The 21,964-nt window shown below is 37.1% G+C and overlaps 1 protein-coding gene across 5 annotated transcripts in view; it reads left to right on the top strand.

Annotated features, from left to right (window-relative positions):
* The window catches only part of MDM1 (Mdm1 nuclear protein), a 39,264-nt gene extending 18,464 nt beyond the window's left edge, over positions 1-20,800 (top strand). For 4 of the 5 annotated variants that reach the window (XM_023740791.1, XM_023740793.1, XM_023740792.1 and 1 more), the window contains 8 exons: positions 1,323-1,352; positions 1,694-1,869; positions 3,168-3,470; positions 4,216-4,328; positions 4,428-4,537; positions 15,979-16,231; positions 17,996-18,055; positions 19,816-20,800. In XM_023740791.1, coding sequence (XP_023596559.1) covers positions 1,323-1,352; positions 1,694-1,869; positions 3,168-3,470; positions 4,216-4,328; positions 4,428-4,537; positions 15,979-16,231; positions 17,996-18,055; positions 19,816-19,925 — 1,155 coding nt within the window. In that variant the 3' untranslated portion in view covers positions 19,926-20,800. The remainder of the gene's footprint in view (positions 1-1,322; positions 1,353-1,693; positions 1,870-3,167; positions 3,471-4,215; positions 4,329-4,427; positions 4,538-15,978; positions 16,232-17,995; positions 18,056-19,815) is intronic. The other variant, XM_004386421.2, reaches the window with a different exon arrangement.
* Positions 20,801-21,964: the final 1,164 nt, after the last annotated feature.

The following is a 21,964-nucleotide window of genomic DNA, read 5'->3' as shown; positions in this document are numbered from 1 at the left end:
GTGGAGTATCTTAGATGGCTGCTCACAGGCTTTTAAGACCCCAGACGCTACTCACCAAGGTAGAATGTAGAACATTTTCTTTATAAACTATGTTACGTCAGTTGAGCTAGATGTTCCCCGAGACTATGGTCCCCACAGCCCTCAGCCCAATAATTCGGTCCCTCGGAGTTCGGATGTGTCTATGGAGCTTCCATGACCTTGCCTTGGACAAGCTGTGCTGGCTTCCCCAGTATTGTGTACTGTCTTACCCTTCACCAGAGTTACGACTTATCTATTGTCTATTTAGTGTTAAACACAATTTTAAGGGTAAAGTTCAACTTAATTTTTTTTAAATTGCAGAATTGTATTTAGTGAAGCCAGCAGGTGGCAGTATGATGTGTAAAATGAAAGGGTTTCAAATTCGTACAGACTCCTTTTCATATGAAAATACTTATTTGCATATTAGGGGATTCAAATCACCTGAACATTCATCAGAACATTTTTTAAAGAATATCCCGTCTCTTGGTTGAACATACATTGCAGTTATTAGTTTGTGGGATATTACTTATTTTTTATTGGGCTTTAGGTGAAAGTTTACAGAGCAAATTAGTTTCTCATTAAACAATACACATATTGTTTTGTGACAGTGGTTGCCACCCCTGCGATGTGTCAGCACCCTCCCCTTCTTGACCTCTGGGTGGGGTATTATTTTTAATTAAATAGTACATTTAAAAAAAGTTGAGGGTTTGCTGAGTCCCAGAAAGTATTGAGAAATTTTGAGAGAAGCCTTATAACTAACTCTCTCACTGGGGCCTTTTGTAGTAGTAGCAGCTGTCTCTAAAGCCAGGACATTAAGCTAGGCAAGGGGTTTCCAAGGATTCCTGGTGGCATAATGGTTAAGTGCTTGGCTGCTAACCAAAAGGTGGGTGGTTCAGACCCACCAGCGGCTCTGTGGAAGAAAAGACCTGGTGATCTGCTGCCATAAAGATTACAGCCTAGGAAACCCTATGAAGCAGTTATACTCTGTCCTGTAGGGTCGCTATGAATTGGAATCGACTCAAAGGCACACAACAACAAGGGGTAGAGGTGGGAAATAGGAATAACGATTATCTGTCATCGATAGCATCCCAGACATGCAAGAAAGTGACTGGTTTTCAAGGTGTGTAATATTAAAATATCTTTGTTACTGAATTAAAAATTACTAAAACATACTAAAAGAATAGTGATGGACAGACTTGATATATATTTAGAAGGAAGAATAATAAGGTATTTTGTTGATTCCCCTTAATATTCAGTTATGGCATTAACCTGTCATTAAGTGTGTTCTGTGTTCCTTTTCCTAGGGTTCCCTAAATGCCATGTGGTATGCGGAGGTTGGTTGCTTTTGAGTTTTTAAAAACTGTAATAGTGCATAGAGTACTTATGTAAATTACAATTGGAGTAAGAAGTAGGTGTAAATAGTTTTCTTAGCTGCTACAAATTTCTCCCTGCCTGCTGGCCTAAAATAAAATAACCACATTGTGCTTTAGCTTGACTGTTTTAATTTCTGCTTAAAAAATGCACATAGTCAGAAGAACATATGTAGCTATTTTTGCCTTTCTTTCTCCTTGGTCTCTGGCTGTATTTGTGCAATCCGTGTCTTTAATTTGCTACTTGGTGATATTTGCAAAGGAGCATTTACAATAATATGTGATGTCTGAACTTTCCTGCATAGGTTAAAGAACTCCGAGAGAAGGCTGAGTTTTACAGGAAACGAGTCCTGGGAACACATTTTTCTCGGGACCATCTGAATCAGATTCTATCTGATAAAAATTGCTGTTGGGATGTCTCCTCAACCACGAGCTCAGAGGGAACCATTAGTAGCAACATCAGAGCTCTAGATCTTGCTGGGTGAGGTGTTCTTTGTGGGTGGTGAAAAGTATGTTGTAGCTTATAATAGAACATGTAATTATAAGGAAATGACATGACTACTCAGAATTGCTAGTCAAATGGAAATGTGCCAGAATTTATTTGCATTATTTTTGGTTTATTCTCTAAGTCCCTAGGTGGTGCAAATGGTTTGCACTCGACTCCAACCTAAAGGTTGGCATTTCCAACCCACCCAGGGGTACCGTGGAAGAAAAGGCCCAATGATCTGCTTCCATTAAGATAACAGCCAAGAAAACCTTGTGGAGCAGTTCTGCTCTGTTGCACATGGGGTCTCTGTGAGTTGGAATCAACACCATGGCAACTAACAGCAACAGTTTATTTTCTGTGAAAAATAAAGCTACACATACTTGCTTTATGCACTTGTATATACATAATAATACATGATGTAAATCTGGAAGGTTGTATTTTATAATATTCCTTATTAGTAATTAAGAACTTAATGAAGATGACTGTATAGTAGAGATAAGTTACTTTTAAAAAGCAAGAAAAAGAGAGAAGCAACAACAGCAGCAACCCAAACTCAGAGAATATAAGCTATTGGTCCATATCCCTTATCATTCATTAATGGGTTTGGTGGCTAATATGGAACTTGGGCCCTGATTTTATGAGAGAATTCTTTGATGTCTTGGGTTTTAAAGTGAACATCATTTAACTATAAGAGAAATAACATGGTGATTTGTAGCAAATAAAATAGTTCTTACGGTATATTACTATAGTCATGCATACCAGATTAACCATCAATTTTAATTATGTGACATCTGATTTAAAAAGTTTGTCACCAAATCTATTCTTTAATTATATCTTGAAAAGATGAATCTGTCCAAACATAAAATTTGAACCAGCTTGTTTGACTTGCAAGTATGCTTGAGTTTGTGCACAAAACCCTAAGTGAGTAAGTGAACAAGTTAGGCATGTGAGGTCCTAGTTTATGTGAGTAAATACAGGTTTAGGGGATAAGCAAGAGTTTTGGCAGCACAGATGCAGGCATGTATAATGTGTGAAGGTAGAAGTGAGAGGAGATAAATATATTTTACTTTGCAATCTTTTAATAGAAACTCTAGAATACAAGTTTCATTTTTCATACTGTAAAATGGACTCTTAATTAGATTTTCTTTCTTCACTGTGTGGGGGAAGATAATATCTGTGGGATAACCTATATATTTGAGCAATGGGAAGAAATGATGTACTCACTAAAATTAGTATAAAATAGAAAGCTCAAAACTATTCAAGTTTAAAAGGAAACTTGTTTTGTTTTGCAGAGATCCTACAAGCCATAAGACTTTGCAGAAATGTCATTCTACCAAACTAGAAGAAAAAAGACCTGTCTTGGAAGAACAGCCCCCAAAATATACCACAGAGAAATTGGACATGTCAGGCGCTCCCACTATGCCTGTTAAAAGACGTCTGGCTTGGGATGCAGATAACACCAATGAAGATATACAAAAACAGCCAAAAGGGAAGGAGGAGGAGGAGGAAAGTGAAAGGGACAAACAGGTTCATATGGGAGAGTTAGAGAAGTTGGAAGTAAATGAAAGATCTGAGGCAGACAAGATAAAAGAAGGGTGAGAGTTTTAAATTACTGATTATATAGAAGCATTATAGTACATGGTTTATAAGTGTTTTGTCAATAAGTATAGTGATTTTAACATTTTTGTTTTATGACTAATACAGCAGATTTACTTTAATGTCATGAAGTAAGCATTTCTGGATGGTTTACGATTTGACCGACTCAGGTGTTGGAGCCACCACCAACTGGTAACTGAACACTAAACACTGAGCCACCTGGGGAGGAAATAGTTTATTGTTATTTTTGTTCTCCTAATTATGATTTACTGCATTCGTAAATGTTTGTTTACGATTTAAGAAAAATAGCTGAAGTTCTTTAATATCAGTTGGTTGTACCAAAAAGGAAAAGAATGTTATGTACTATTAAAAAGAAGTGATTTCTGCAAATAGCTGATTCCTTTAGATTTATGTGCAAGATACTTTGGGGAATGCTAATTGATAATGGTGCTTTTTGCCTGTTGTCCTTTTCATTCATTCCTGACTTTTGCAGCTAACATGGCACTTAGGCCCTGATGGATGAGAGGATTCCCTACTGCTTTGTGGCCGACTTGCAGTGAACTTGTCTCTTTGTCAGTACTTAGTGGCTCTTAACTGGCTGTGGATTTGATTGTAATTTTTTTTTCAGAAAAGAAATGGCCTTCTCTTAAAAGTTTCATACTTTATTATGCATAATCATGTAAGGATGTTTTTGATCATATTTTCTGAAAGAAATGCTTCATAATAGGTTGTTCCTATTTGTAGGTCAGATTCTTCTTCTATATCTTCAGGAAAAGGCGGCAGGCTTCCTACACCAAAGCTGAGAGAACTTGGTGGAGCCCAGAGGACTCATCATGACCTTACCACTCCAGCTGTTGGTAATAGGCAAACGCTGTGCAGCTCTCATTTAACCTACTTTTTTTTCCTGCAAGATAATTTCATTTAATTAAAGCCTGTTATTTTCTATATTTTTCCAGGTGGTGCTGTCTTAGTGTCCCCATCTAAAGTGAAGCTTCCAGTGCCGGAACAGAGGAAAAAAATGTTCCCTCAGGATGGCTTAGAGACGTCAAAGAATGAGTTTAGCAAGGTAAATATTTATATTTTGGGGAAATGCAGCTCTTAGGAAGTGACTGTTTTAGTCTCATGTAAATAAATAGGTTCATACTTGAGAAAGTTCTGTCAAATGTGAGAACGATGCCATTAACCTACTTTTAGTAAGGCAGAGGCATTCAATTTTTTTTTTTTTTCTAGTAGTGGCATCACATTTGCTGCTGATATGTCAGTAGTGACCTAGCAGACAGAGAAGAAAAACAGTTATTGAGCATCTACTGTGTGATAAGCATATTATTCATTCATTCAGTATATTTTTATTATGTTCCAGTTACGTTCCAGACACTGTTTTGTGCACTGTAGATATAATAATGAACAAAACAGACAGAATCTCAGCCCTCATTGAACTTACATACCAGTGGAGGAGAGAGAAAATAAACAAGATGACTAGGCAAAATACGTAGTATATTAGTTAATGGTAAGTATTAAGGAGAAAAATAAAGCAGGCGAAATGGTTAGCAGGTGGCCAGGAAGTCCTCACTGGACGGTGACATTTGAGCAGAATCTGAAGGAGGTATGGGATTGACCCATGCATATCTGGGAAGGCATTCTAGGCAGAGAGAACAGCAAGTTCAAAGTCCCTGAGGTGTGGATGCCTGACTTCCTTGAACAACATTCAGACGGTCATTGTGGCTGGTTCAGAGAGCAGGATAGGAGAGTAGTGCAACTGATGAGTTCAGAGACATAATGGGTGCTAACAGGTGACAGGATCAGTGGATGGAAGGTCTTAGCAGAGCCTTGCACGTCATAGAAAAAACTTGAGATTTTGTTCTCAATGAAATGGGGAGCCACTGGAGGAGCAGAGGAGTGACATGATTAGGTATAGGTTTTTCCAGGTCACTCTGCCTGCGGTGTTGCGAACAAACAGTAGAGGGAGCAACAGTGTGGGTGAAAAACAGGTTAGGAGTCTGTTACCATATCTAGGCAAGAAGTGATGGTCATTTGGATCATAGTGGTAGCTGTGGAGGTCATGTGATGAAGCCCAAGTCTGGATATGCCTTGAAGATATAGCTGACAAGATTTGCTGTGGATAAGAGAAGGGGTGGGAGAGAGAGGAGAATCAAGGATAGCTCAAGATTTTTGGCCTGAGTGAAATTTGATGTAAGACCAGCCAGGATGAGTTGTATATTTTTCTCCAGGCATGTTTGGCTGCAGAGGTGCAGAACAGGTAACAGACTTGGATTTAACTGGGGTTTACATTTTGTTGAGTGAGTAAGACAAAGTGAGAAAGGGAGTTAGGGAGTTAAGGTATATGCAAGGGAGTGATAATGATTCACCATGAAAGTTGAGTTAGGGAGGGAAAATAGGACTTGAAAAGATAAGCTATAATGATAAGACAACAGGATCAATGTGTGGAATGTACCACAGTTTTAGTCAACAGACTTAAAGATATGTTAGAATTGTGGCACATGAGGGGGTTGGTTTTAAAGTTAGGAGGTGTGGTGGTCAGAAATTGAGATTATGGAGAGGTTGCAGTTATCATTAATGACACGGTTTAGCATGTGATCATGGAGCTAAATGGCTGAAGTAGGATAGAGAAGAAGATCATTAAAGAGAGAAGGTCAGTGAATTGAGATCATCTGGATAGCTATTGAGATCAACGAGAATTATGCCAGTCCAGCACTGGAGAGAGTTTTAGAACCAGGAGCTAAAATCTATAGGAAATGGGTGGGGGGTGGGGGGGCGGGGGTGTGTGACGCAATGGTTGGTAGATGACTGCAAAAGGAGAGGAAATGGGTAGAGTTTAATGCTGTGAAATTCAGAAGCTCGGCAGTTTTAGGGAGGAGGAAGGGGGAGAATGGTCCTGAAAGAGGCATTGAGGAACAGGGAGGATACCTGTGCCATCTTCAGGTATGGGCTAGAGAATAACAATCTACCCTCTTTCTCAGAGCAAGAAGATGAAGGAAGCATTCAGAGAAGAGGTTGAAAATCGATAGGGAATTTTGCTGTTGACTGTTCATGAGCTCCAGAGGGCACAGTGCAAAGTTTGCAGGTGTTGGGGAGGAGTGGGAGATGGAATCAGAGAGCTGAAGAGCAGAGCCTTCTGGGGACAAGAGTGTGGGCCATGAGGAGTAACTTGGTGTTCTAGGATTCTTGTGGTGACTGTCTTAAACAGGGATAATACATGCCAAAAAGCATTTGTGAAATTCTAGCAGCCAATCCTAAAAAAGCCTAATAAAATGGGAGCAGGAGCAGACTTCCTACATACAACATTAATAAAAATCCTATAGCAAATGTCCTAGTAAGTGATAATATATGAAAGATACTCCATTTCTTCTATGAATACAACAGGGATGCTCACTTTTATCACTATCGTTTAACATTTTTTGGAAATAATAGGTAATAAGAAAAGAAGTAAGCTCAATAAACACTGAAAAAGAGGAAACAAAATGAGCATTATTTACAGATGTTAGGTTTGTACAGCTGGAAAATCTAAGAGACTCATCAAGAGCCATTAAAGCTATTAAAAGAATTTTATATAAGATAGCCTGGTATAATAAGAAATGGGGAAGAAACCTTCTAATAGCAGCCCAAACTCTCACTTTAGGAGAAAAAATTAATGAGAAAAACAGATTATGTGAAGAAAAGTTAAAATTATACTGAAGAGCATGAAACAAAACTAGAGCATAGAAGATTTAATCATAAAGATGTCAGTTTCTCTCATATAAATTCAACAAATTTAATGATATTCCATTTTATGACCCTGACAGGCTTTGTTTCTTTTTATTTTATTTTATTTTTGTATCTTGGCAATTTGATACTAAATTTTATGTGGATGAATAATGTAGGAAAATTAATAAGGAAATTTTGAGAAGAATAACAATGAGGAAGACCCCACCTCCTAAATAGTAAAATGAAGTATAATGTTAAATTAAACCCTTGGCTACTTACACAGGAATGGACAAATAGATCAATGGAGTCAAATGAAGATGGATTATTTAAAAAATGATTTTAAGATTTGGTTGTCTATTTGGAAGAAAAATATTTACCCCTACCTCAAATCATGTATTAAGATATGTTTCACATGGATTATAAAAAGCCAAAGGTAAAATCAAACGAAATGAATAAAGGAAAATACAGAAAAATATTTTTAAACATCTTACATTGCGGGAGGGACTCGCAAGCAAAAAACAAATGTTAGAAGCCACATGGCAAAATATCAGTCACATTTAAATGAACAGATTTGAGATTTCTATACTTTAAAAACTCAAAAAAAAATTGGCATTTTGGAAAAAAGGTTAATATATGTCTAGTATATAAAGAGCATCTAAAAATATATTAAAAAGAAGGTAAAAGATATTTAAAAAGTCATTTCACAGAAGAACAGTGGAAATTTAAAAAAAGGAGATACAATTTTTCACCTATCAGGTCAAAATTTTAAAAGAGTAATGACATTCATTGTTAATAAGCATGTGGAAAACCAGACAATTTTATATGCCTTTAGTAGAAGTATAAATTGGTACAACTTTCTGAGTAGGCAATTATGTAGTATCTATTAAAGTTAAAAACACATATATCCTCTTAATCCAACAGTTGGTGCCCTAATTCTCCTTCCCTTTATTCCTATGAATTTTTAAGTTTAAGAGTTTCAGTTGTTGCTACCATTAAAAATAAACGTGTATTTTAATTCTTAAAACTTCCAAAAACGAATTTTGAAAATAATAGCCATTTGAACCTTAGGTATCAGTCTAAAATTCATGCATCCTGACAAAAGATTAATGCTTACCAGTTATTATGTGGTAAATAAAATCCACCAGATGCTTGGATAGCAACATATGCCTAATTTGTGTATAGGCAGCATTGCTTTTATAATTTGTCAGACTTCTTTAAATTTTTCTACTTGTTCTAGGAGCTTTGATTTTTCTGTTTTCTAAAATGAATACAGTTTTGCTGTGCTTTATTCATAAGGTGCGTAACAGACATAGGTTAAAAGAGAAACCTCACTTGGTTCACTTGGTGCTTCATGGTGTTTTATAGTAGTAGTCAATATAAATTGAGTAACAACAATTTCTGCCTTTGATCTGTTGTAAATATTTGAGTAATAGGAAACTAATACAAAATTAAGGAGTCCTGGAGCCCTGATGGTGCAGTGGTAAGAGCTCAACTCCTAGCCAAAAAGTCAGCAGTTTGAATCCACCAACCACTCTTTGGAAACCCTATGGGTCAGCTCTGCTCTGTCCTGTAGGGTTCCTGTGAGTTGGAATCGACTCATTGGCAGTGGATTTGGTGGTGGTTTTTTTTTTGATCTAGTGGCAAAAATGATTTAGTGCTCAGCTGCTACTGAAAGGTTGGTTTGAACCTGCCCAGTAGCTCTGTGGGAGAAAGACCTGGCAATCTGCTTTCATAAAGATTATAACCAAGAAAACCCTATGGAGCAGTTCTGCTCTGTCACATGGGGTAACTATGAGTTGAAATTGGCTTGACAGCACCACCAACAACAAATATTAAATCAGTGACTGTTTTAATTGATTTGTAATACTTTGGTTATATTTAGCAATCATATATTGTTATGAGGAGCCCTGATGGTGCAATGGTTAAAGTCTTGGCTGCTAACTGAAAGGTTGGCAGTTCAAACCCACCTAGTGGCTTTGCAGGAGAAAGACCTGGTGATCTGATCCCATGAAGATTACGGCCTATAAAACCCTATGGGGCAGTTCTACTCTGTCACATGGGGTTGCTTTGAGTCGAAATTGACTTGATAGCACCTGACAATAGCATATTGTTATATTTAGCTTTTTGTTGAACTATATGAACTTGTTTTGACTTAAAGCCTGTCTAGTTTACAGTAGTATGAGCCTGTGTGAGACGTTTTGGATTCAGCTGATTCAAGCCTTAGGCATAGTGTTTTGTTTTGTTATCATTCCCTTCTAACTTAAACCTCTTGCCACATAACTCCTTATTATCTTTGGAGAATATTTCTACCTATTTTTTTTTTTTTTTTATGTCTACATTACCAGTTGCCATGAAGTTGACTCTGACTCATGGCAGCCCCATATGTGTCAGTGTAGAACTGTGCTCCATAGGGTTTTCAATGGCTGATTTTTTGGAAGTAGATCACCAGGCCTTTCTTTTGAGGCATCTCTGGGTGGATTCGAACTTCCAACCTTTTGGTTACCAGGCAAATGCTACATAGTCCCTACTAGTTGGTCATTAGTACTACTAATGTATCATGAAGCCATTTTTTAAACCTTTATTTTAAATTATATTAATGTTTTATTCTTATAGGAACCAAAGCTCATTTGGAAATCAGTTCCAGGGAAGTCTTGCTAGTCAGGGAGATGTCACTCTTGGCCAAGATTAGGAACTTACTCTCCATTCTTCCTCCAGTGCTCTTATATCTGTATGCCTCAGTTTCTCACCTCCTTCAGGTATTTGCTCAAATGTCACCTTCCTAACGCAGGGTTCCTGACCACCTTATTTAGAATTGGCAACTACCTCCCCATCCTCAGTGCTTAGAACAGTGTGCCCAGCTCTTAGTAGGTGCTCATTAAATATGTGTTGAATGAATCTTTTTGGAATGACAGAATATTGAAATTGTTTCTGGTTGCTTATGAATACTTTGGTTTATTAAAGGAAATATGACGATAGAAATGTGGTCATAATTGATCAGAGCCAAGTGTTAGGAATTTATTGCCCCCATGGACTATGGGCTAAAGCATAACAACGATTGTGAGGATGGCGCAGGACTGGGCAGTGTTATGTTCTGTTGTACATGGGGTCGCTATGAGTCAGAACCAACTCGAGGGCACCTAGCAACAACAGGGACTGTTGTGCCCCTCCTCAGGAGTCCAGGCTGCTACTTAGCATTATCACTGACTATGGGTTGCCACCTATTAACTTCTAATCATACGCCTTGAAATATGGTAGGATTATGGAGCAACAGATGGATGTCAGAGACTCTGAAACTTGCTCTTGAACGTAGAGTAGCTAGAGCGAATGGAAAAAATGATGAAGTAAAAGCTGAACAGAAGATTTCAAAGGGTGCCTCGAGAAAGACAGAGTAAACTTTTATAATGAAATGTGCCAAGACCTGGAGTTAGCAAACCAGAAGGGAAGAACATGCTCTGGATTTCTCAAGCTGAAAGAACTGAAGAAAAAATTCAAGCCTCGAGTTGCAATATTGAAGGATTCTCCTGGCAAAATATTGAACGATGCAGGAAGCATTGAAAGAAGATGGAAGGAATACACAGAATCCCTGTACCAAAAAGAACTGGTCGATGTTCAACCATTTCAGGAGATAGCATATGATCAAGAACCGATGGTATTGAAGAAAGCTGCACTGAAGGGAATGGCAAAAAACAAGGCTCCAGGAATTGATGGAATATCAATTGAGGTGTTTCGACAAAAGGTTGTAATGCTGGAAGTGCTCACTCATCCATGCCAAGAAATTTGGAAGACAGGTACCTGGACTGGAAGAGATCCATATTTGTGCCTGTTCCAAAGAAAGGTGATCCAACAGAATATAGAAATTATCGAACAATATCATTAGTATCACACGCAAGTAAAATTTTGCTGAAGATAATTCAAAAACAGTTGCAGCAGTACATTGACAGGGAACTGCCAGAAATTGAAGCCGGATTCAAAAGAGTATGTGGAACGGGGGATATCATTGCTGATGTCAGATGGATCTTGGCTGAAAGCAGAGAATACCAGAAAGATGCTTAACCTGTGTTTTAATTGACTGTGTGGATCATAACAAATATGGATAACATTGCGAAGAATGGGAATTCCAGAACACTTAATTGTACTCATGCGGAAACTTTACATAGACCAAGAGGCAGTCGTTTGAACAGAAGAAGGGGATGCTGCCTGGTTTAAAATCAGGAAAGGTGTGTGTCATGGTTGTATCCTTTCACCATACTTACTCAATCTGTATGCTAGGCATATAATCTGAGACGCTGGACTATATGATGAAGAGTGGGGCATCAGGATTGGAGGAAGACTCATAAACAACCTGCGATATGCAGATGACACAGCCTTGTTTGCGGAAAACGATGAGGACTTGAAGCACTTACTGGTGAAGATCAAAGACTATAGCCTTCAATGTGGATTATACCTCAACATGAAGAAAATAAAGATCCTCACAACTGGACCAATAAGGAACATCATGATAAATGGAGAAAAGATTGAAGTCGTCAAAGATTTCATTTTACTTGAATCCACGATCAACACCTATGGAAGCAGCAGTCAGGAAATCAAATGACATGTTGCATTGGGCAAATCTGCTGCAAAAGACCTCTTTCAAGTGTTAAAAGCAAAGATGTCACTTTGAGAACTAAGATGCGCCTGACCCAAACCGTGGTATTTTCAATTGCCTCATATGCATGTGAAAGCTGGACAATGAGTAAAGAAGACGAAAGAATTGTTGCCTTTGAATTATGCTGTTGGTGAAGAGTATTGAGTATACCATGGACTACCAGAAGAAGGAACAAATCTGTCTTGGAAGAAGTATAGCTGGAGTGCTCCTTAGAAGGGAGCATGGTGAGACTTCATCTTAAGTACTTTGGACATGTTATCAGGAGGGACTAGTTCCTGGAGAAGGACTTCATACTTCGTAAAGTAGAAGGTCAGTGAAAAAGACGAAGACCGTCAACAAGATGGATTGACACAGTGGCTGCAACAGTGGGCTCATATGTAGCAAGGATTTTGAGGACGACGCAGGACTGGACAGTGTGTTGTTCTGTTGTGCATAGGATCACTATAAGCTGGAACTGACTCCATAACACCTAACAACACAACAACTATGGAGCAACAGCAATTTGGGTAACTTATATGGGGCTGATCTTAATAGCTAGCATTTACTGAGTGCTAAGTTCTAGGCCCTGTGCTAAGCGCTTAACATGTATTAACTTGTTAAATCTTCATAAGGACTCTGGAAGGTGGGTATTATTGTTATTCCCAGTTAGATGATGAAACTAAGGTCACACACCTGCCAAGTGGTAGAGTAGAATTTGACCCAGGCAGTCTGTCCTCAGAGCCCACGTTTTTAACCTCTAAATAACATTGTCTCACTAAACTTCAGAGTAGAATGCTCATGCTATTGGTTTGATTGTCAGATAGCATTTTCAAATTTTATAAATGATATAAAAAACCCAAGTGTGCCTTGGCTCACTTCATTAATTCATTCAACAATGTTTCTTACTCGTTACTCATGTGCTGTGGTTATGATAGTAAGCATAACCAGACATGCTACATGACATTATGGAACCTTCAATCTGGTGAGGGAGCTATATGTTAATCAAAGAATCACACTGAAAGATGTAAAATTAGAACTAATAAGGATTTCATAGTAGTAGTACATGATGTTATAAAAGCATATTCTGGAAGGAATTGACCTAGACATGGAGGTCAGGAAGCTTCTTGGAAGTCAAGGATGCTTCCTAGAAGGAGTCATAATTGAGCTGAGATATAGAAGAAGAGGAAGAGTTAGCAGGTAAAAAGGGTGGGGAGCAGGAGCATAGCAAGAGCCAAGATGCTGTGGAGAGAAAGAGCACAGTGTTTTAAGAAACAAAGACCAGTGTAGCTGGAGTGTGTATACTGTGAGACAGATTGCATGATGCAAGATGAGACTGGAGAAGAAGTGGGGTTTAGACTGTACTATAGTGAGAATTCCTATTATTATCTCAAAAGCAATGGGAAGCCATTGAAATATTTTAAATATAGGACTGATGTGATCAGATTTGTTCTGCAGAGATCTCCCTGGCTGCTATGGAAGACAGGAGTAGATGGTGGATACCCTTTAAAGGCTATTGTGGTAGTCTAGGCAGGAGATATTGGTAACTTGGACTAAGGAGGTGTATAGCTGGAGTGTATAGTGTGAGCCAGGTTGCATGATGCATCTTGGCACATATAGATAGATGTGGGTGAAACTGAAGAATTGTGCGAAGGAAACACTGTCTGGACATAGTGCTAGGTTGGCTAATGGGGGATGAGAGATAGTGAAGTGTCATGAGTGACTTCTGGGTTTCTGATTTGCCCAGCAGGATTGATGGGTGGTGCCGTACACTGAGTTAGGGAACTTTGGATAAGAACCCTCTTGTTCTTATCTGCCTAAGAACTCTGGGATATAGCTGGAGTTTTATTTTTGTTCACACAATTCAATGTTTAATGTACTCTTACTATGTACCAGGCACTATGGTAGGATGTGGGGATTCATAGTAAACTAGACAAAATGCCTGTCCTAATGGAACTTATATTTTTGTTGTGAGAAATAGACAATCAACAAACATGTTTTTAAAAAGATAATTTTAGGTAGTAGTAAGTGCTATGAATTAAAGGCAACCGAATAATGGAATCTTGAATGACCCCTCCACCCCAAGGATGGGTAAGGCACCTCTGAGGAGATGACATTTTAGCTAAGACCTGACTAGTGAAGGAGGTGTCATGCAGAGATCTGGGGCAGAGATTGTTTTCTAGGTAAGACAGCAAGTGCAAAGCCCTTGGAGCAAGAACAGATGTAGCAAGTTTTAAAACGAGAGACAAGGCCTTTGTGGCTGGTGCCTTGTGAGGGAAGAGGAGAGTGATAGGAAATGAGATTGGGAAGGTAGGCCGGGGTAAGGAGTTTGGATGTTATTCCACCGCACTGAGAGGCCCTTGAAAGATTTGAAGCAACAAAGTAAATATGATCTGGTTTACATGATAAATAAGATCATTCGGGCTTCTCAGTGGAGAATGGGCTACACTCAGGGCCAGAGTGGAAGCAGTGAGGCCAGTAGGAGGCTTTAGGCACAAAAACAGACCACGGAATCTGTTAAATTAAACCTAGGAACTGCGTGCGTTAAAAATAATTTACAGGTTTCATTCATACTTTTTAAACAGTAGTAAAACCAACTTGAAAGAGATCCTAAATTCTCTAACTGTACGTAGAAAAAGGAGAAAACTCAGAAGAACAATATTCCGTTAGAATTATTTGTATTATACTAAGTGATACTCGTAGTTAAAAAGGAAGCATGTGGAAAATTTTATCCTGGCTTTTGATTTAAAATACTTGTTTGCTGGTTGAGACCCCAGACTTTCTCCACTTTGAGGCAATAAGCTCCTTAATTGAAGAAAATGATACCTAAGGTCAAAAAGTAATAGCTTGAATATTGGATTGATAAATTCAAAGTTAATAAGTGAAAGCAGGAATTACACAAAATAATCAGGAGAGTTGGGAACTGTTTTTTACTGCTCTGCATTCCTCTAAAGTAACAAAATTATTTAGGGACTTTCAGGATAGTGATATGTTGTCATTCTGGAAAATAGGAAATCCTGACCAAACTAGAAAATACGTGGTCTTGTACCTACTCTCTAGAAATATCTACTGTAAATTTTTGTCATATGTAGCTATATGTGTGTTAGCGTATTTCTTAAAAAACTCCATTATACTGTACGTATGATTTTATAATCTTTTCTTCTCACCTAGCAATATATTGTGAACCTATTTTCATATCATTAAATATCTCTAATCTTATTTTTAATGGTAGTATGATATGCAGTCTATAGTTATACCATAGCTTTTAAAAACCAAATGCCTATTAGTGAAACATTTAGGCTATTTCTTAATTTTCCTATTCTGAAAAAATGCTGTAAAGCATATCCAGCCTTTAGCTACATTTTTGTTCATATTACGATCATCTTTTTTTGTATAAATACTCCCCAAGTACTATTTTGTGGTAAAAGAATATAAAAATTTTAAAGCTTTTGCTATGTATTGCCAGCCCAGCAGAAAGATTGCGTTCCCACTAACAGTGTATGAGAGTGCTAATTGTCTGCATGCTTGTCAGCTCTGGGGATTACCGTTTTTTAAAAAAAGTCATCTTTGCAACTTGATAAGTGGAAAATTAGTACCTCAGTGCTTTTATTTTGAAGTTAGTTGATTATTAGTGAGGTAGAATATTTTTGCTATTTGTAATTGCAACAGTTAAGTGCTTGGGGTTGGCAGTTTAAATCCACCCAGTGGCTGCAAAAGAGAGAGATCTGGTGATGCTCTCCTGTAAAGATTACAGCCTAGAAAACCCTATGGGTTAGTTCTACTCTGTCACATGGGGTCGCTTTGAGTCAGAATCAACTCAACAGCACCCAACAACACAACAATTTGTGTATATATGAATCGCTTGTTCATATCCTTTTTCTACTTTCCAAATAGGTTTATCTTTTTCTTATTACTTTTAATTATGAGCAATGATAATAATTCTTTGTCAGTTATGTTAAGTTGTATATTTTCCAAGTTGTCATTTGCCTTTTATTTTTAAAATGCATAGTATTTTTTGTTTTAATGTAGCCAGATTTATTTACCTATATTTGTTGTATGCTTATAAAAACCTCCCCCACATGGAGGTTACATACATTTTCACCTACTACTATTATGGTTATATTTTTTATGTTTAATTGTATGCACACACTTGCACCTATCTTTTTAAAAATTTTGTCATTTAGAAAGAAAGTCGCACTATATCCCTACTGACTTCTCCGGCTGCTGGTGTAAAAACAGTTGATCCCCTGCCTTTGAGGGAAGATTCTGAAACTAATATCACCAAATTTGCTGAAGAAACTCATCCAGTTTCAAAAATTCCTGAGTCTCCAGCAGACACCCCTGGGCAGTGTCCTTCTCCACCCCATGCACCATCCTACTGGCATCCTTCTCGTCGAATTCAGGGGTCTCTAAGAGATCCAGAGTTTCAACATAATGGTAATTCTTTTTATTCTTTTTGTTTTCTAAAATGAAGATGTTATACTAATAGATGTAAAAGCTGTAAGTATATACTAAATATTAGTAAATTACATTGTTTGCTTTTTTAGTTAACATAGTAGATTTTCTTAAATAGGAAAAATCTCATCTTTGTAATACTCAATTGAGCTACATTTAGGTTCACTTTTGTATAAGTATGAGATGTCTCTCAGGTTCTTTCTTGCTTCTCCAGGTGTGACAACCAAAAATGTCTTCAGACATTGCCAGATGTCCTTTGTTTATAGGATTCAAGTCAGCAATTGTTTTCCTTTGTTTTATTTTTTTTAGGCATTGCTCTGCTCTTTTCTAACTTCCACTATTACTGTGGAAAAGCCTGATGCTATTTTTATTCTTGATCCTTTGTATGTGGCTTTTTTTTCTTTCTGACAGCTTTTTGAGTTCTTCTCTTCACTGAAATTTTACAGTTACGTGCCTTGGAAAGGGTCTCTTTTTTATTCATTTTGTTGGTATTCAGTAGACCTTCTCAGCTGGAAACTCATGTTCCTCAGTTGTAGGAGATTTTCTTGAATTATTCAGTCAGTATTTTCTTCCCTTCCATTTTCTCTTTTCACTTTTTCTGGCATTCTTCTTATTCAGATGTGTTGGATATGTTGATGCTGTATGTTCTTTTTATACAGCATCCTGTTCTTGTTTCATGGATGGAATGTTTTCTGTCTTTGAGAAGATAAATGATAGTTTGTTTTTGTTTTCTTCTCCCTGAATTGTCTTCAGTTTTCTGTTTGTTTTGGTTCTGTAGTAACGTATAGCTAACTTTGGATACTTCAGAGCATAGTGCTGGAAGGCTGATTTGGAAGAGTTGAGTGTGTGGTGGTGCCTGATGACTAGTTGGTTTAGGTCTCTTTAGGTCTTTAGGTCTTTTTTGTAGCATTATGGGGATTCCTCAAAGAAGAATCTTCCAATCTCCTGCTTATTCCTGTTATGGGAGCTATGTAGGGAATAGTGTTGGAAGTGCCAAAGTTCAGTATTAGATTATCACAAATCCCCCTGTTTTGAACATGGTACCCTTGCCTTCAGTTGAACCTGGTGACCTTCAGTCCAAGAGGCTCTGATTTACCTTCTTTGGAGAAGAAACCTCCATTCTTCTTTTGGGAGAGTGGCAGTTACACAGTTGTGCAAATATAGGGAAGAGATCTGGCAGTCTAACTGTACTGTAAAAAGACTTTCAACTGGTTGTCCTGGTTCAGTCTTACCTTCACTCCCAACTTTCAGTGGTTCTCAGTACCCCCAAATCCTGAGCTGTTAGTGGGAATAAATTGGTTGCTTCTTGGCTTCCCTCTGTTGCTGGCTTAGGACTCAGCTTGCTTGGATGTGAAAATAGGACACTCACTGCCCTTCCATTTGCTTTCTGCCTTTCAAGGTTTTGTTACTATTTTCTTATCTTTCATTTTCTTTGTCCTAAGGGGTTTATGTAATTTTTTGGGTAATGTCTGTATCCAATCTCCCATTTTTAAACAGAAGTCTACTACGTTTGTTTAACGTTTGAATAGTCAATATTATTATTGAAAAAATTCCAGAAACCTAGCCATAGTTTGTTTCAGTACTTTCTGAGCACATTTTACACTAATGAATGTTCCTTCGATAGTAATTTCTATCAAAATATAAAATTAATAAAATTTATGGAAGTCCACTTACAGGAAGCTTTTATTACAAATAAGATATGCTATTTGGCATCTTTGAAGGATAATTTCTTCTTTTCTTTTTAAGTGGGAAAAACAAGGACGAACAATTTCCAGTTGCCGCAACATGATGCCTTTAATGATGAAGGTATTTCAATAGTCAAATAACACAAAATTATGAGGTTCTATTATATGGTGTGTGTGTGTATATATACACAGTATATGTATAATATAATATGGCTCAGTGGTTAAAGTGCTTGGCTGCTAACTGAAAGGTTGGTGATTTGAACCCACTGGCTGCTCTGCAGGAGGAAGATGTGGCAGTCTGCTTCTGTAAGGATTTACAGCCTTGGAAACCCTATGGGGCAGTTCTGCTCTATCCTATGGGGGTTGCTATGAGTCAGAGTCAACTCTACAGCCCTGGGTTTGGTTTATTATATGGTAATAATATAGTCTGACATTTGAGTAGCACTTTATAGTTTACAGAGTACTTCCACAGATGTTTTTTCATTAGATCCTTGAAGCCCTGTAATGGGATGGCCAAGGCTGGGATGGGTTGTGAAATTATCACCATCTAAAGAGAAAACAGACCTAAATCCGCTAAGAACATTTTCTGGATCAAACAGATAATATCAGATTGTGCCCAGCATCACATCTGAGGCCAGTACTTTTTCTGTTTTTCCACCCTATCTAGTTTGGGGCTCAGGAATTTGGCCTAGTATCATATGCATCTTTTTTTTTTTCTTTTTTTTTCAAATGCCTATACTTATCAATTTTCAATTCTCAAAAAAATACATGATTAGGGAAAATGTGTAGTTTTCATTCTGACAGATTCATATGCTTCTAATAGCAGCAGGAATAAATTTGACTTCTTGATGGGAACAATTGAAATTACTATTTTAATTCACACTAAGGAGTATGAAATTACTGCATTTACAAATTTTGAATTTTAAAGTTAATTTGAATGAATACATATTAGAAGTTCACATGCATTCAAGGTTTTTTTTTCCCACTCTTAACAAGTTTGGAACATTTTTTAGATTTCATTGAACTAAACATGAAGTTATGTTTTGAATTGCAAATATCTGGTAACCTTGAATCCAGTTCTATTTTCTTTTTAATGGAAAACCGGTGTTTGCAAATAACGTTGTAATAGATTTGCTTACTCAGAATGAGGAATTTCAGTAATAATGAAGGGTGGTGGTTGTTCTGTGCCGTCGAGTGGATTCCGACTTATAGCATCCCCTATAGGACAGAGTAGAACTGCCCAGCAGGGTTTCCAAAGCTGTAATCTTTATGGAAGTAGATTGCCACATCTTTTCTCTCAAGGAGTGGCTGGTGGGTTTGAAGCACCAGCCTTTCCATTGGCTGAGGGCTTAACACACTGCGCCACCAGGGCTCCTTATAATGAAGAGTAGCATATAAAAATCAACCATTATTTCTGTGTTCAGTGAGATTGTATGGAAATGTGATGTAAGTACTATGTTAAACATTATGTTTACTTACGGCATTTTTGTTTTTAAAAAATTTAAGAAAACTTTATTCTCAGAAAAGCTCTGCTTTTTAAAGTATGACAAGACAATAGGATGATAAATCATTTCTAAATAGTACTGAAATCATAGGCCATGTGTTTCAGGTAATGACATTGTGGGCTCCCAGGGAGGAAAAAGATGTTCATTTAGCATTAAAATATTTGATTTCTGAGTATGATACACTTGGAAAACTACTGTGAACCATCCAACAAATGTTGACATCTTACATTTTAATGGATTATTTTTTCCCTAAAAGACCCAGTATTAGTATTACAAAGCTTGATGCTTTTAATTTTCTGTTAATGTTATAAAACATAATATTTGTATAATAGATGTTTTTTGCACTGAATGTAACTTTGCAGTTCTTTCATTGTAGATGACAGATTGTCTGAGATTTCTGCTCGCTCTGCAGCTTCTAGTCTCCGGGCTTTCCAGACGCTGGCACGAGCTCAGAAAAGGAAGGAGAACTTCTGGGGCAAAACGTGAATAAATATGTACCTAGTTGAGTTGCTTATATTTAGGGAACTGTTGGCATAATTTTTCTTTATTGCTTACTGTGTTAAGATTTTTCAAGTTTTTTTTTTTTTTTTTAACATTCTCTACTTAAAAAGAGTTATTGGCTTTTCAATAGTCAATTTAATTTACTTGGAAATTTTTAACACAGGTTCATTCAATTTAACTTTTAAAGAATTCTTTTTACATCTATCCTAAGGTACAAAGAGATAGATGACATAGTTCTTCACATGTTCTAACTTTTGTATTAGGTGTCATGGATGGCTGCTAGAATTCAGAATTTCACCCATCTAGAGAATATTCTAAAAGGATGAACAGAGTGAAATAAAAATTAAGATCCAAGTTTGAAGTATGATTCTTTTAATATTGGTTATATGTCTCTTCATAATTGTAGAAGTCATAAAAATGAATTTGTTGTTCCTTTAACTTTTACTGTAATGTTTATTTTAGTACCTTCTGTGTGTGTTACAGTGTTATTTAAGATAATTGTATTTTAGATTGAAAATACTAGCTGTATATATTTTTATTTATGTAACAAAGTTTGTTGAGAGAATATGTATATTTTTGATCCTTGTGTGTATTCTATTTGTATAAGAACTTTGGCTTACATTTGAATAATGTCTGAATTTTGAAAAATTGTTTGTATAATGGGATTTAAACTTTGTAGACATTTTGAAATAAAAATTGATCAAGTGTGTTTGTCTTCTCCAGAAAGTTATTAAATTGAGCAAGTAATTTATCTTTTAGAAGTATTAATCAAAAGTTATACTTCTTTTGCAGCTGTCAAAATGCAAACAAACTGAGTCCACAATATTTTTGCATGAATATAGGACAAATACAGAATTTCCAAGGCAAGCTTTTTTTTTATTTTCTTTTAACAATACTCTTTAACGCTTCACTCATGGACATGCTATTGCAAATCACAGTAACTTTAACTTTCTAAAAAATACAGATTTCATAAAATACAGTGTTTAAAATCTTTAAGATATAGGGTACTGAATATTAAATATACTGTCTGTTGGTTAGAAAACAAGTGAACTATCTGTTCTAAAGTGTTTAATTTGGTCAAAGTACATCTGCAAGCCATTGATTTACAATAAGTTATTAATGATTTTAAGTTCTGTGAAGTTGAACTGTGGGTATGTGAATATTTGCCTGCATTCCACTGATCTTTTCAAGTAGTTTATTCATAAAAAAATTTTAGTAGAGCACTAAAGATGCAAATAAAAGTTAGAAATAATTTAGTGTATAACTGGATTTTAGAACATACATTTTTTTTAAATTTATAAAAAAAATTTTCTTACTGAACTTTAGATGAAGGTTTACAGAACAAACTAGCTTCTTATTAAACAATTAGTATACATATTGTTTTGCAACATTGGTAGACAACACTCTCCCCTACTCGACCTTGGGTTCCCTATTATCAGCTTTCCTGTTCCCTCCTGCCCTCTCGCCCCCACCCCTTGTCTGGTGTGCCTGTTTAGCTGCATTGTATTTTATGGGCCTGTCTCATCTTTGGCTGAAGGGTGAACCTCAGGAGTGACTTCATTACTGAGCTAAAAGCGTGTCCAGGGTCCATACTCTCGGGGTTTCTCCAGTCTCTGTGAGACCAGTAAGTCTGGTCTTTTTTTCCTTTTTTTTTGATGAGTTAAAATTTTGCTCTACATTTTTCTCCGGTTCTGTCTGGGACCCTGTATTGGAATTCCTGTCCGAGCAGTTGGTGGTGGTCGCCGGGCACCATCTGGTTGTGCTGGACTCAGTCTGGTGGAGGCTGTAGTACTTGTGGTCCATTAGTCCTTTGGACTAATCTTTCCCTTGTGTCTTTGGTTTTTGTCATTATCCCTTGCTCCAGATGGGGTGAGTCTGATGGAGTATCTTAGATGGCTGTTCACAAGCTTTTAAGACCCCAGATGCTACTCACCAAAGTAGAATGTAGAACATTTTCTTTATAAACTATGTTATGCCAATTGAGCTAGATGTTCCCTGAGACCATGGTCCCCACAGCCCTCAGC

This window comes from Trichechus manatus, unplaced genomic scaffold (genome assembly GCF_000243295.1).
Source record: "Trichechus manatus latirostris isolate Lorelei unplaced genomic scaffold, TriManLat1.0 scaffold00164, whole genome shotgun sequence".
Taxonomy (NCBI): domain Eukaryota; kingdom Metazoa; phylum Chordata; class Mammalia; order Sirenia; family Trichechidae; genus Trichechus; species Trichechus manatus.
This window is presented reverse-complemented; position numbering and strand designations above follow the sequence as displayed.